The sequence below is a fragment of the Toxorhynchites rutilus genome, chromosome 2 (genome assembly GCF_029784135.1).
Source record: "Toxorhynchites rutilus septentrionalis strain SRP chromosome 2, ASM2978413v1, whole genome shotgun sequence".
NCBI lineage: Eukaryota > Metazoa > Arthropoda > Insecta > Diptera > Culicidae > Toxorhynchites > Toxorhynchites rutilus.
Genome location: NC_073745.1, coordinates 299,469,533 through 299,485,893, shown reverse-complemented (window position 1 = coordinate 299,485,893; position 16,361 = coordinate 299,469,533). Strand labels below are relative to the sequence as shown.

The 16,361-nt window shown below is 37.3% G+C and overlaps 1 protein-coding gene and 1 non-coding gene across 6 annotated transcripts in view; one reads left to right on the top strand and one right to left on the bottom strand.

Annotated features, from left to right (window-relative positions):
• LOC129771130 (probable serine/threonine-protein kinase yakA) overlaps window positions 1–16,361 on the top strand; it is a 154,099-nt gene that overhangs the window by 124,061 nt on the left and 13,677 nt on the right. For all 5 annotated transcript variants that reach the window (XM_055774500.1, XM_055774504.1, XM_055774502.1 and 2 more), the window contains one exon: window positions 4,200–4,898. In XM_055774500.1, the coding sequence (XP_055630475.1) occupies window positions 4,433–4,898 (466 nt within the window). In that variant the 5' untranslated portion in view covers window positions 4,200–4,432. The remainder of the gene's footprint in view (window positions 1–4,199; window positions 4,899–16,361) is intronic.
• Trnag-gcc (transfer RNA glycine (anticodon GCC)) lies at window positions 15,173–15,243 on the bottom strand. Its single transcript has one exon. It is a non-coding gene; the product is annotated as a tRNA-Gly (tRNA).

The window sequence follows — 16,361 nt, the reverse complement described above, 5'->3', positions numbered from 1 at the left end:
TCGAGTTTAGAAGGGTGACATATTTTTAGGAGAAGAATGGGATATAAGGAAATTGTAACAATGTTGATGAACATTCAATTCTTAAATCTATTCGTATATATATAGTTTAGTCGATTTCGTTCTGGTGTATTGGCTATCGAAGATACTATGGCCAGACCCTCAACTCGGTTCTCTACTGTGAGCAGCTTGACCGTTTGAAGCAGGCGATTGATCAGAAGCGGCCAGAAATGATCAATAGGAATGATGTTGTTTTCCACAAGGACAACGCTCGGCCTCACATATCTTTGATGACCAGCCAGAAGCTACGGGAGCTCGGATGGGATGTCCTACTGCACCCACCGTATAATCCGGACCTGGCTCTAAGTGATTATAATCTTTTCCGGTCCATGCAAAACGCTCTTGGTGATACTAAGTTGACCTCAAAAGAGGCTTGCGAAAACGGGCTGTCTGAGTTTTTTGCAAACAAGGAGGGGGGTTTTATAAGGGGGGGATAATGAAGTTGCCTTCTAAATGGCAACAACAAAACGGCGCATATTTGACTTAAATTGGATAATTTTAGGTATGTTAAATAAAGTGTCAAATTTCGATCCGAAATACGACATTTCTTTTTTCCCAACCCTATTTTATTCTATTATTTAATAATATTTCAAAGGCTAATAACGGTGATGGTGGAATAGATATATAATCACCTGTGGCCACATTGGGTGTCAACAGCAAAAAAGACCTGCGGTAATTCCTGATTGAAAAGAAGAAAGAAAAGAATATTTTCTATGCATATTCGGAGCAGTGCGCATCGTCAGGAACAAATTGCCACAAATGACCTGCTTGTGTATTGTTCAAGGGAGTGCAAGATTAATCATTATTAAACCTACAAAACCACACACGAGAGTGTGGCTTTTCAAGGCCACAAATTTTCTACTAAATTGTCAATTCGAAAGTATCGATTTCAACGCCTCTTGCCAGAACTACTTGGTATTTGTACTAAAGAGTTTATTCTTAATTTTCTGTAATGTTCTTTCTGGTCGACAATAAATTCGTAGTCCTACGCTAACAATGCGGTCGTGTCTTGCACACCAATCTTTTTTTTCAAAAATTTTTAGAAATCGAAGAAATAGTGAAATGGAAATAAAGAATACGTGACACCACGTGTTGGAATCAATACGGCAGATAACTCAGATAACAGATAACAGATAACGACTCAATAATGTCAATGTTCTTGTTTTTAAGGATTATTCAGATATTTTGACACTTTCGTTATTTAATTTTATATTTTTTTAGATTTCGTAATCGACATTCTTCTATTCTTCCACTAGCTCTATGCTCTCCTCATTTGGTGATTCAAAATTTATTCCTGAGCATGGAATATTCATTAAGTGAAATTTTTAATATAGACCAAGTTAGAAGATGCTGTAGGTTTTTGAGAAGAAGTATGATCTGGCGACAGATCTAGCTTTTCAAATTCTGAGACGTTTCATATAAAGTTTATATTTCTTCCACATCACTTAGTATTGATAGAACAGATAGTCAGAATCCTTAGTTTGACAAGTTTAGCTGACAGGAGAAGCAGAAAACGTTTTCCCAGACACTTGTTTACGAAAATTTTCTGGTTGACGTTCTGTTTGCAATTAAAATTTAGCGTTTCAAACCACAGGTACACTGCTGTTCTACGCACAGGAGGTGTCACATGCACTTCTAACGTATTTGTCTACCACAAGCTTTAAGCATTTCAGTTTAGTAATGCACCGGGTTTTTTATAAACAGTAAACTATTGTCTAATGAAATGTGAAAAGCTCCCCTCACTTGAATCAATCAAGCTAGATTACGGGTTTAAAAATTCATGGTGGGACAATTATGCCTAGAATACCAAGATGGAACGATTGAACTTGATGTTGTTTTCTGAATACAAACATCTGCAACACCTTTGCAGAATATGAACCTCATTGTTATTAAGCCTTCGCTAACAAGGTGTACACTTGTTCTGTTGAAGTTTTTTTTTATTTGTTTGAGAATTAGTTCGTTCTTCCAAACCAGAAATGAGTGCATTTACCCTGCGGAAAGCGTGAAAAAAAATCTTGTACTTGAACCGATTTATTTATTATGGATCTACAAAAAATATATGGTTGGACAGTTATGCCCAAAATATCAACATAGGACAATAGTCTTATTGAACACAAAACTCAAATTTTTTCGACGTAGGACTATACTTAACAGGAAGATATGGTGGGTAAAATGAAAATCTTGAATGAGGGATTGGCCCATGACTTGAATGGCGGTCTTTCTCGTTATATCCGTCACCCAATTGCCGTTACCGGGATTGACATGACACGGCTCCGTAAAGATTGTGACATCACTGTTTGTTTCTGCCGTTGACTGTCCCAACAGTTGCCGTGCGGTGGTTAAGGTTAATTTGGGTTACCTCCATCACGGTAACTGTAATTACTGTGAATGGAACTGCACTGTGCACATTTACCTGTTTGTGCACAGTGCAGTTGAAGCCCTGACGTCGGTTACCCGCATCGTCATCGAGAACCTTCTCAACATGGTTTCTGAATTCTGAACTTCTGATTTCCGGCTCCCCCTCCAGCTCGAACTGCACTTTGCCACTCTGGATGCGCCTGGACTTCACTACATTCTTCCCCAGCTCCATGAGTCCAGGGTCCTCTCGCATCTTTTTTGAGAGGTCAGCGTATGACACGTCACCCTCAGCTTCAATTTTTCAAGCTTCATGTTCATGCACTCCTTGCGTTGCTGCTGTTCACGGTATTTTCACTGTTCTATCACCCTGGATTTCACAGCGCTTTACCTGCGATTCTACCTGATTAAAAATTGTCTTTTAGAAAAGAGACAGGGACCGTGTTCCGTGTGTTGTGGACATTAGCAAAGTCTAACTGTTTCAGAGACAATGTGTAAAAATTACCGGCGTCTCTATATAATTGAAAAACACGGGCCAGCACTGAGGACATTGCTGATTTTTTAGCTTCTCTTCAAGAGTTTTTTATTTCAACCTATTTCACACGTGTCAAACAGTAAATCAAATGCAACCTTATCTTCTGCTACCGCGGGTTACGTTAACGTTCAAAACAAACAGATCAGTTACTCGAAAATTGATTCCGACAGAGACCTGCACGTACTGCGAAACGAAACAATCAACGCTGGTACTTACCCCGTCCGTGCAAACCCCTGGAACATCAACTCCAATTAGGGAAAAACTATTAGAAGCAATATGGAGGCACGCACAGACGCCTTCGATTCAATCCAAACGCCGGGGACCATTACCGTGACCAAGCTATGAATGATGATGACACACAAAAAAAGACCCCCTTTCAGGACAGTCACCTCTGCTGCAAGCGGACACGATATGAATAATTTATCACACGAACTTGGTAGGTCCATTAGTGCAAGATCGCCGGTCGGCCGGTTGTTCTGGTCCTCACCCACAAGTGCTGCCCGGGGCAGGGCAAGATGAGCTTTGTTTTGATCGATTTTCTTCAAAATCGGCGGCCTCCGCTGCGTTGAGAAATTGGGTGTGCTCAGATTGAAAACTGTAAACAATAAATGCAGACGTTGACATTCGGAAATCAGTGGCCTATTGTTGGCGCATTGTCTGGCGTTGTCCTCTTTGGTCCGATCGGATCAATTGAGCTATTACACACTTTTTGCTGCAGTGACAGGTCACGCGATGATCGCCCTCAATCTTGGGGGGTTTCTCACGCTGTTGCCCTCGTGTGGTCAGGTTATTATTCATTTGGCCAACTGAAAACATTGTCCCAAAATAAACACAATTTAGCTGAGTGACAAAACAAAACAATCGATTCGAAAAACGGAAACTCGGCACTTACAGCAATATTACCTTCGATCATACGACCATTGCAATGTTGATTCGGCACAATTTGTGTTCACACCATCATAATTTGGAACGTGTACAAGAAATGCAGTATTCGCAGAAAATTTAAACACAAAATAGACCGAACAAAGCGAACACGCGAACTCGAAGGTTTGCACGAAAAGTAAACGTGTCTGAGAAACACAGGTCAGGTCTAAATTTAAGACCGGATGTGTCAAGGGTTTCCCACCCGAACAGCAGCAAATCTGCGTGATTCAGGGTTACTTTAGCGCTAGTAAGAGACACACTATTTATACAAAAAATAGTTTGCATTTGAATCGTATTGTAACCATGGTATTTTATCTTTTTTCCACAGATTTTATGAAGGACTTTCGTGAGTTGTAAAAGTAACGCTAAACTCTAGTCTAATCAAACCCGAAAACCGCACTGAACCCCCCAATCGGCTGTGTACTTAAATGGAAATCAACATTGACAAGGAGACTTAAACAATCATCAACGAATTGATGTAGGAGAAATTTTGAACCAGAAAAAATACCAAGTAACAATACGTTTAAGATATTTTGATCGTCCCGGAGAGTGATCGCAAGTATGGCCGCCGTAGTGTACGGTACCAGTCCCCGGCACAGCAGCCGTCATCACCAGCCTGGCCCGGGACAGAGCCACCTGGTGGCAACCCATTCGCCCTACCATCAACAGCATCATTCACTGCCACCCCATCACTCGACGACTTCCTCAATGACAGCGGCCGCCGCTGCCGCTGCTCTATCCCAGCAAATCATCACACCGCCGACATCGTATCTCTCCACCTCGACGACCACCATTTCGTCCTCGACCCACCAACAGACGATCTACTATCAGCAGCAGCAGCAGCAACAACAGCAACAGCAGCAGCAGCAAATGATACACTATCATAACATGCGCAATTCGAAGCGCAAATCCGCCGTCGAACTGCTCGCCGAAAGTAAGCCGTTCTACGTTAAATCGGAAATGGTGCTGGACCGTCAGCAGCAGCTGAGCATGCGCGCAAGTGGCTCAGGACCGGTGTCTGGATCATGTGAGTATTGATTGCCGTGTTTGAACAAATGTAAACACATCTGTACTTCGAGTTAGTTTTTTCATTTGTGCATTTGTGACACTACTATTTTCTGAACATCTCTATTGGGATGATTCAATTATCTTTTGATGATGGAACTCCGTTACTCTCGTACCATCGTAACACGTTATTGCTGTAATGACAGCTAGTTTGATCTGGCCAAAACATCACTGGACTATCATGAAACTTGATGAAAGGTAAAATCTGTTTTTTGATGCACTGCTTGTTTCGTGTGATACCGTATTCGTAGATACAAAAATCTCGCTGGTTTCTTAATAGACCATCACGGAGCGGAACTACGAATTACACAGTCTTTCCAGGCTCATACTCATTGCATCAACATCAGGGAATGTAATTCTGAAAATCTCGTTGGCACATTAAAAGTGCTTTTTTGAAAGTTTATTTTAAAACAATTATTTGCGACAGCGCACTTTTGAAATCAATGCAAAAGATTTGAAAGAAAAATTGTTTTCGTCAATGAGTAATTCTAAATGAAATCGTCCTAAAAATTAAAAAAAAATTATTTTTGATTCGAATGGATATTTGTATTCCGTTTGGGTTTGAGGAAATATGAGTTTTCCACAGCAAATGAGAATTTTTTGACTCAAGTGCAACTTTTGAAAAGGGCGTATCGATTTTAGTAAGAGAACTCTTTGATAATTTATATCTCAAAAACTATGAGCCGTACCGAAACAGTATCTTAGAAAGAGTTAGGGGAAGTGGGGACATAGCGGCCACCCTAAGGAATATGCACAGGGTTGCCAATAATATTTTTGAAAAAACTGGAAGAAAACTGGATCCTGTAAAACATTTATTTTAAGAAGACCGGCTATGATTTATCTAAATTGATTGTAGTGTTTATATGTAGTTCATAAAACGGTAACTGTAATTACTGTGAAACAATATTTGAGGGATGGTTTTATTTGGGCAACACTTGAAGAGTTTCGTATTTATCGCTTCATAAAATCCATAAAATCGCTGAAGAGCGTAGCGTATAGTTCGATACCTCAAAAAGGCACGGATCAGCATGAGATACGAGGTAAAATACCAAAAACAACTTCTCATAATGTTATTTCAATACTCAAAAAACCACAAACAACGTTGCTCAAGTATTACTTTGGTATTGAAATTATAAAATTTTGGTATAGAGAAGCTATCCTTCTCATTTTTTTGGTATTATTCATTGCTAATTTACATCTTATATTAGTGTTGTACAAACCTAATTTCGGTATCAAGATCAATATGAGGGACCCTTAAATATTTCCTCTAGCTCGAGAAAGTACTTTTGAAAAAATATGCATAGTATGCTTTCTTGCAAAATATACACTATGGTTTTCATGCATTTTATGCATGTTAGCTATCAGCTATTCAGGGGAGTTTGTTTGCATTAATTAAATTATTTATATTTAGAACTAAAACTCCTTCGAGTGACTATGAGAAACTAATATCCATTTGTTGTAAACGGAAGCAAGGTTACTTAGGTTTTATATTTATATCAATTAAAGACAATGGAAACCATTTACTCTATAACCTTCTGAACTTCAGAATGTTTTAGAGGATCTATAACATCTGATGTTTATATAAACTCAGAACCTGGATAGCTCGCGGACTCTATGAAATATTTTGGGTAAGTTTTCTTTAGATCATTTGGTCTGAACTTCAGAATGATTTGGAACATCCGATATTTATATAAATTGATACACAGTGTAGCACATTGATTCTTGGGTAGGCTGTTAAATAAAATTAACAATTGAGTGATACCCTGTTTTTAAAGTAGTTTGATAAGTTTCCAGCATTCGGGAAAGCTCTTCGTTTTGAAATTTTCGACAAAACGCCGACCGATTGAACAAAATGGGAAAAACCGAATTACAACCTCGCCTGTCGTAGAAAATTGAGATCGATCCAAGGTCGAATGGTAAATGTAAGAAAATAAAATTACATAAGAGATAGGAAGAGGGAGGGACAGATAATATTTATCATTGTAAATTTATTTTACATAAAATGGATAAAATTTGGGCACACATATGAAAAAACAGGATAAAACTGGACGATATTCCAAAAAACTGGAAGATTTCAGGATTCAACTGGATGACTGGATCGAGAAAAAAAAATTGGAAGAATCCAGTTTAAACTGGAACATTGGTAACGCTGAATATGCCCATTTCCAGCGCCCACAAATCGATTCAATTCCCGTTTCTCGAAGAATTCTATAGTTCAATTCATTGTTCTTCAAGATAGCAAACGGCTTTTACTATAAAAATTCAAAATAGTACATTTTTCATCATTAGAAAAAAAGGTGAAAAATCGAACTTTTTTTTTCACTTGGAGGTAAAGTGGTCACTCATACATATCAAGCTAAATGGGATAGATTTATGCATCCAAATTTGTTCAAATCATATTTGAAATACTAGGTAGATATATGAAACAAGCTTGGCGTATTCACCTATAGTCTCTATTTGAATTTTCTCATTCATACAAAACGTAGTAAGAAACACATAACGTTCCGCATAATGAGGCTTGGTTTAGTTGGAATGGCATATTTATCCAGGGTCAAAGCCACAAAAGGATCTTCTTCAAGAGCAGAATATGATGAGGTATATCCGCTTTAGTAAACAGAACATGGTTAGTTGTTATTCAGCTACGACCACTTTGCCCCCAAACATCAAAATAATTTCTATGCTTATTAATCGCTGAGATTGAACAAAATATCTGTTCACCTCTTCTAGAATATTTGAACAGTCGTCCAAACTGATTATTTGTCCAATATATTAGATTGAATAAACTAAATTTCACGAGAAATTCCTTAGATACCATGCGCCCTGAACTACGACCGAATGGTTATCGAGAGAGTAATTTCTGTTTTTATTTGTATTTTGACATGCGACAGCTCTTTTGAAGTACAGAGTGACTCGAAAGTCATTAAATTCTTCAAACATAAGGTGACTATCAATACGGCATCTATAGTAAATAGTTATACTACCAAACAATCAGGTGACTACTTTGCCCCCACTACCCCTATAGAGTATTGATGTTAAAACGTGAAAAAATACACTGAGAAAAATATTAGTGCTCTTTTTTTTATTTACAAAAAAAACATTAATTTGCAATATCTGAAATACATACGAGGGTCGTTCAAAAAATAAGTTTCAGCGCCTCAGAAATCGCGGAAAAATAAAGTTGGGACAAAAACCAAGGCGATTTTCGTAATCTACGTTTTATTTTCTATTTTTCTACATAATCGCTGTAACGTTCGAAGCATTTTTCATAGCGTGGCACGAGTTTTTCTATTCCGAGCGCGAAGTGCGTAGCGTCCAACTTTTTGAAATACGATGTAACTGCATCACGAATTTCTTCAGTGTTATCGAATCGTTGACCGCCGAATGCCTGTTTCATCACCGTTCTATTGTGAAGTTTTGGACTGATTAAGAACCGCGATTAAGAACAAAAGGCCAGGTTAATTGACGAAAGGAGTGTTCCTCATCCCCGATAATGTGCGGCCCCATTCTGCTCGCGTAACTCAAGAGCAATTGAAAAAAAAATCAAATGGACTGTGTTCGAGCATCCTCCTTACTCCCAAGACCTCGCCCCTAGCGACTCTCACTTATTCCCGGTGATGAAACAGGCGTTCGGCGGTCAACGATTCGATAACACTGAAGAAATTCGTGATGCAGTTACATCGTACATCAAAAAGCTGGACGCTACGCACTTCGCGCTCGGAATAGAAAAACTCGCGCCGCGCTATGAAAAATGCCTCGAATGCAGGGTTACCATATTTAATTCTGTAAAATTTTCTGAAAAAATCTGTGAAAAATCATTATAAAAATTATGTATCGAAAAATTAAGGGAAAAAAATGAAAATAAAGGTTTATTTTCATTTTGAGTTTATTTTTTCTTATTTATAGGTTGTTAAAGTCGTATCAATACAAAAAATAGATTATAAAAAAGTTTTTCTCATGATCCTCTGAATTGTATGATGTTTATACATGGTTTTGTTGAACTTTGCCTTAAAAATTTTCTTCAATTTCATCCTTGAAGCTCCTCCTTGGGCCGATATATAGTTCTTCGCTTTCAAAATAGAGTCTATTTGTTTCGTTGGCAGCGAAAATATTCGCTCAACGTACGCTGATGAATGTTATCAAAAAATGTCTTACAAACGACCTTAGCAATGGATACAAAAAAGTTCTCATCACGTCTTTTGACATTCAACGGCTGGTACCAAGTTATATCACAGCCAATCAATTTGTGCCCCATAAGATCCATCTTGAGTAGCCTGAATTCGTTATCCAAGCCTTGTATATTAGCTATTTCAATGAATTGAGAACATTTGCGCATCAACTCATTAAGATATGGTAGCTTCACCAAATTTCGAGTATCGCTGAAATCAAATTGATTGAAATCTGTTTTATGAGTTCAATATAGAAGTCACGCCAAATCAATTCGAAGGTCAGCTTCCTGGCTGCATCCAATCCTTTTTCAGGTTCTTCTGCATCGATACCAACCTAAACATCCTCAGACTTCTTCAGAAAGTCTTCAAAATCTTTCACTTCAAGGTTAACATCAGCAAACCGTTGCACGTAGCTCTCCAAACATAGGTTACCCAAAATGATCAACAATAACATTCTTGTCCCATTATAAAGTTTGCAAAATTAAGAACTTTCTGATTAAAAAGTGTAATTGACGTTATTGATCGCTGAAGATTTCGCTTTCGAGCCATCTCTTTGCGTTGCGTTCAACATTTTTTATCAATCAAGGTATCTATGTATGCACTGTAATAAATCCAATATTTTAAATAGAATTTAAAAAAAAACTGTAAATTCTGTATCTTTGCTGAAAATCTGTAATTCTGTATACAGCCATTCCATGTCAAACCGATATAGTAGTTCTCAGATTTTTGTCAAAAGTGGTAGTTTCGTTCTTTATCGCAAACTATTAGACCCGTATTTTTTTTTTTTTTTTGTTAGGGTGCACATTTTCATTTTAGGTGATCCGAAATATCGACTTTTTCTCCTTTTTTCCAAAAATTCATAACTTGTGAACTACTGAACCGATCTAGACGGTCGACATATCAAATTAAAGCTTCTAAGCTAGTCATTCTAGGAACAATGCCTCACTTGCAAAAAAATCTGGTTTTGGTTTTGTCATTATTGATTGTATTAGTTTTCATGGTCTCGGGACCAAGGGCGCTATATGTTTTTTATATTTTTTATGGAAAGCTGAGGATTTTTCACATAACATATCTCGAAACCAGGGAGGCGTTTTTTTCGTTTTTGAGTTATGATTTTTCAAAATTACCCGATGGTTCAAAAAATCATTTTTCCCTTTTTCCCCAAAAATTACTTTTTTCAAAAATGTATTACTTTTAAACTACTGGACCGATTCAGATGATCGACATATCAAAATAAATCGCACTAGCTAGTCTTTTTTGAAAAAATAGCACACTTGTCAATTAATTGGATTATAATCACATACATCCAGTCTAGTCGCATAGGAATGTTTAACGTAAACTGAAAACATGTTAACTTTGAAAAATCATAACTTATAAACGAAAAATAACACCTCTTTGGTATTGGGATATATTATGTGAAAAAACCACAGCTTTCAGGAAAACATATAAAAAAATATGGCGCTCTTGATCCCGAAACGATGTAAGCTATAGAAAACAGATATAATCAATAATTACGAAAACAAAATCCATTTCTATTTAGAGTGTAATATTTTTTCAAGACTAGCTTATTGGCTTTAATTTGATATGCCGATCATCTGAGTCGGTCCAGTAGATCAAAAGTTATGATTTTTTGTAGTGGAAAAAATGGGAAATTATTTTTCGGACCATCGATTATCTTTGAAAAATAATAACTCAAAAACGGAAAAAACGCCTCCCTGGTTTCGAGATATGTTATGTGTAAAATTCTCAGCTTTCCAAAAAAAAATGATATAGCGCCTTTGGTCCCGAGACCATGAAAACTATAAAAAACAAATACAATAATTAATAACAAAGCCAAAATTAAAATTTTGTGCAACTCCAGTATTTTTTCAAAAAAGATCCGCTAATTGTCTTTAGTTTGATACGTCGATCATTTAAATCGGCTCAGTAGTTCAAAAGTTATGAATTTTTGAAAAACGTGGAAAAATTTGATTTTTCGGACCACCCTAAAATGGAAAAACATATACACAATATTCTGTAAAATACAGAATATTCTGTATATGTGGCAACCCTTCTCGAACGTTACGGCGATTATGTAGACAAATAGAAAATAATACGTAGATTACGAAAATCACCTTGTCATCAAAATCAACTTTATTTTTCCGCGATTTCTGAGGCACTGAAACTTATTTTTTGAACAACCCTCGTATACAATTTTATGATGAAGTCGCCATATCCGAATATTTTTGATACTTCATGATCGTCACAATTTAAGGGATAGGTTCAGATGGCCGTACATTGTATTCAACACTCTTTGACAGATAATTTTTCGTTTTGTTTTTATCTGCCCGTTGATTTTATAAGTAAATGTTTTTGTTTAATTCATGTGTTTTCAAAACATCCTGGTACCAACACTAGTATTTATCTTGTCAGAAACAAGGATTGGTTTGAAAAGAAATGACAACTAATAATTATTTTAAACCCTTACGTTAACACTCCACAACTAACAATACAGACCAATACAAAACCTCTGTTTTCAAGCATCGAAAATTAGGAAAAAGTTTGGCCTGACCCAAACAATAGATTCAACTGACAAAAAACGAAAAAGCGCATAATGATATCTCTTTTAACAGAATACAACAAGTAATCAAACGTTTGCTGAAAACAACACAAATATTATTGTTGAGGTGAAATTAATTCATAGTTACTATTACGATGCATTTTTAGAAATTGGAGCAAATTTGTCTAGTGATATAGCAGAGAAAATCGCTAATTCTTTCAAATATTTTTCTGATTGGAATTATTCAACTGGAAGTTCAACTGGAAGATCTGTTGAAATGCTTATTGTTGATTTGCGTGTTTTAGAGTTTCTGAAAGGAAACAAAACACAATCTTTGGAACTTCGGAAATGGCTAGACAGCATTCCGATTCAAACATGCACAATAAATTGCAGCCTATTCCATTGCAGAGGTTATCTAGACAGAGCATTGACCGGTGCTGGCTGGATTAGCTCTTGAAACCTGGCTTTTATCTGAGAGTTGAGAAAAAAAAGCTATGATAATAATCACAATGTGTCCTTTCCACCCGCAATAGTTCGGATCAAAGGAATCATTATGCTGAGTAGTTTTTGTTGTGTTCAGCGTTTGTCACTCGAAAATTTTGAAAGTCTGTGCATTGAAGTTTCCACTGTTTGTGTCTGATGATCATTGTTCCTTCGGGTGGAAAGCTCCATCTTTTGAAATTCACCTGTTCATCAACCCGACATAAAAACAAAGTTAGGAGCGTTTTGAAGAATGGACGCAGCCACTATGTTGAAGCATAACCCCCCGAAAAGTGAAAACATAAAAAGAAAATTTTACTTGTTTCCGCCCGGGATCGAACCGGGGGCCTTCCGCGTGTTAGGCGGATGTGATAACCACTACACCACGGAAACAGATGGAGATTTGTTGTGAGACAAGCGTATTTGAACGATGTAGTTGAACTTATTTTGAACTGTTATTCATTGATGCTACTGCTGCAGTCGCGTCAACAATAGCATCTGTTTTATCGGCCTACGTTGAAGCTCGGAATCACGGAATACCCGTATAGCTCGCGGGAGATAAAAACATTTGTGACAGCATCTCACTATTTATGTCACTTAGGGGAGGAGAAAGCAACATAAGAAGAGTTATAAATGCAGCTGCTGCTAGTTGTATGATCGTGCGTTTCTCACGACCAATGCGCCAATACAGAAATATTTTACATGATATTAAATGACATTCGTTTAGGACACCCACAAAATATTGGCAAAACATTTCGCATTAGCTTAGCATAAATGGCATAATATACCAGATTGAGAAGCGTTTGTGGAAAACGAGCCGACGTTTCAATAAGGAGCAATTTTGCTGGTTTCATAACGAATTGTAGCATTTTTGAATAATTGGTTTATCAGTAGAGTTACAAAAAATTATAAATTCGATGCACGTAATGGAGTTTACATTTTTTATACCGTATGAGAAGCTTATGAGGACTTTCTCAGAGAAAGGATGTAGTTGAAATGCACAGGAATCACAAATCAATGCTTTAAAAGTTCGGATATTGTGCTTGCATTTTACTCCACAGCGTAAGTGGGTCATTGAGTAAAAATGACTATCTAAACACCCCAAAAGACAGTGGAGACCACCGTGAGGAGCTCTCGAAACCTATTTTTTTTTAATCAGGGATCAATAAGCGCTATCCCAAAGTGATTTTTTTCAACTTCATTAGAGTATTTTCAAGATTTGCGCCATATTTGCAACTGATAGAAGCTCAGCAGTTTCAAGCTGCATTATCGTATTTCTCTAAAATACATAGAAAGTTCCAACTGAATACATGTATATTATCAACAAGTCATGTGTTGTTTCAAAAAAACTATCAGGTTATCAATGAGTTTTGTCGTTCGACAAGAAACGCCGTTGTCAAGTTTTTTTTTTTGAAAACTACATTTTCTGAACACAAGAACTTCGATGTATTTTAGGGTTTAGATATCCATCAGGAAAGTGTTAGCATTAGGATCCAGAAAGAATTTGGTTCGTGGATCACCTCGAAGCTGTGAAAATGATACACTCAGATTTATATTGTAACATCACAGAGCTTTCTGTAAAAATTTGTTTGAAAAGACTTACTCACAGAAAAGAAACATTTCTTCAAGACAATGCATCTTTCGGGTATGAACATACATCTACTTGGTAACATGGATGATGTTTTCGGAACATTGAGCAATTTCGAAACATAAAGAAACATAAAAGAATTCCGTTGCGTGCGGACTTCCAACACGAGTCTTGAATATTGGCTTTCTTTTTAACATCATCTAATGCAGTTCTACCAATTCTCTAGTCACTCTTCCGCTGGCATTTTTTGGTGTGAAATTAAGAATTTGATAAGAAGGGCTGATGTGACGTTGTTCTGAATTGCGGTTATAATTACTGAAAGTGGTTCGTCTCATGAACTCATACAAACCTTTTTAAATGAGCTAATTTTCCAGACTATTTCTATAGAGTTTCGGATAAATTAATCAAAACAAAATGTTCGCTCGCCTCGATTATTAGTTAGCAGATATTAATCATCGATTCATCGAACAATTTTCCAACAGCGCTATTTGTAACGATGAGCCTTAAATGCAAATTTGACTGCCATACAAATGAAACATAAATTTCTGCATTACTCAGAAATTAGTCAAGCAAACGAAACTAAAGCTGGCATGTGAAGGTTTTAGGATGCAATAAATGTTTCTATGGACACCCCTTCCCCCTCTCTAAGGAGGGGGCTGCCATACAAATGAAACATAAATTTCTGCATTACTCAGTAATTAATCAAGCAAACGAAACCAAAGTTGGCATGTGAAGGTTTTAGGGTACGTAAAATGATTCTATGGTGGTTAGACACTCCTCCCTCTCTCTTAGGGGGGGCTGCCAAATTAATGAAGCATAAATATCTGCATAACTCAAGAACTAATCAAGCAAACAGAACCAAAGTTAGCATGCGAGGGTTTTAAGGTGCAATAAATGTTTCTATGGTAGTTAGACACTTTTCCCCCTCTCTAAGGAGGGACTGCCATACAAATGAAACATAAATTTCTGCATTACTCGGAAATTAGAAACTCTGTGTTGGGTGCTATTTACCTTCAAAATCCCCAAAAAAGGGAATATTTTGAAGAAAGCCTAAATTATGAATGGAGCAATAAGATGGCAGTAAACTCAAGTAATTAGAAATGCAACATCTACATGAGAATTCGAACATCTTCGTTCAAAAATGGTAATTTTTAAAGCCGGACAAACCATGATCGTAATTTTTCTATGGAGAAAATCGGCAAAATAAACATGAAAATTTGAACGCCTTATGTTGTATTACCAACTAGAGTCTTGGAGCTTTTCAACAAACCCAAACTCGTCTTGATTGCATGTAATTTTCATGAAGAAAAATCGATTTGCATTTACTAGTTGCGCGAACACACCTAAAATCGTACAAACCAACATCATTTACCCTATATCCCTTTTTCCTTTCAAATTTTCCATGTCTTCTTTTGTTGATATTGTTGGTTTTATGCCTGGATATTTACCAAAAAAGATAATTATGCATCGGCCGGGAATCGAACCCGGGCCGCCCGCGTGGCAGGCGAGCATTCTACCACTGAACCACCGATGCTTGCGAATGTTTTCCTCCAACACCGTCAGGAGGCAGATGAGTTTTTAATTAAGATACGAAAGAAGAAGGTCAAATGCAACCCAAATATAGCTCGGTACTTCTTCAATGAGAGACTCTTCCGGTGGAATTTGATACGATGCGGGATGTGCACACTATACATACTCGTGCTCCCTAATTATGCTCCGAGCAGCTGGCTGATACCGGGGAATTAATTAAAACAAGCGAAAATTGATTAAATGTTGTGTGCTGGCTTTCCGCCGTCCGCTTTGGTAGAGGGGGAATGAAGTGTTACACTTTTATCACCACCGAACTAATTGAAGACAGCAACCGGAAGTGTAGGGTTAAATTTTTGCATGGTTCCGTCGCAAACGCTAATTTTCTCGGTGCATTCTCACTCGCCCGATCGTATTTCGCTTGACGACGGCAGCACGTGCTCTGGGTTCTACGAAACTGGTTCCTTGTAAATTCAGAATGATTATAAGGGGTGATTTTCTTGATGATTGTTTTTTCAGTGCACTGTTTTTGACAGAATACGCGTGACTCGTACCATGTGTCAAAATTAAAGATGTGTAGTTTTCATTGTCATTTAATTATGGAAAGACTTACAAACGCTTCCTTCACCATTCCGTGCTGGTTTTTCGTCATTGTTTCTGATGACTTCCCGCACCCTGTTTGGCACAGAATCGCCCAGCTTTTGACAAGTGCTGGTTGTGTCCAAGATACGACCGCATTGTTGACGTCGAACTACGCTGTTATTTTATATAAGTCGCTTGTTTATACCATAGGATAGTATTCTATAAATCTGTAAAATTTGAGAAACAACTGCTTAGTAGAATAATCTCTAAAATGTTTTTTTCATTGTAGAATCAGTTGACGATAATTAATTGATGAGTCATTCATGCCCTCGCAGCACAATACACTAGCTGATCGTATGTCGCAATTTATTTCATGTCAATGCATTGAAAATTTACCTCGAACGCTATTCCGGTGGCCTTTTTCGCAATTGACATATACTCGGCTATAGTCGATTATATACATGTTGCACCAGCACCATTATTCCACATCTCTTAACTACATCAATATATCTTTGGCACAACAAGGAAACAACAACAATGACA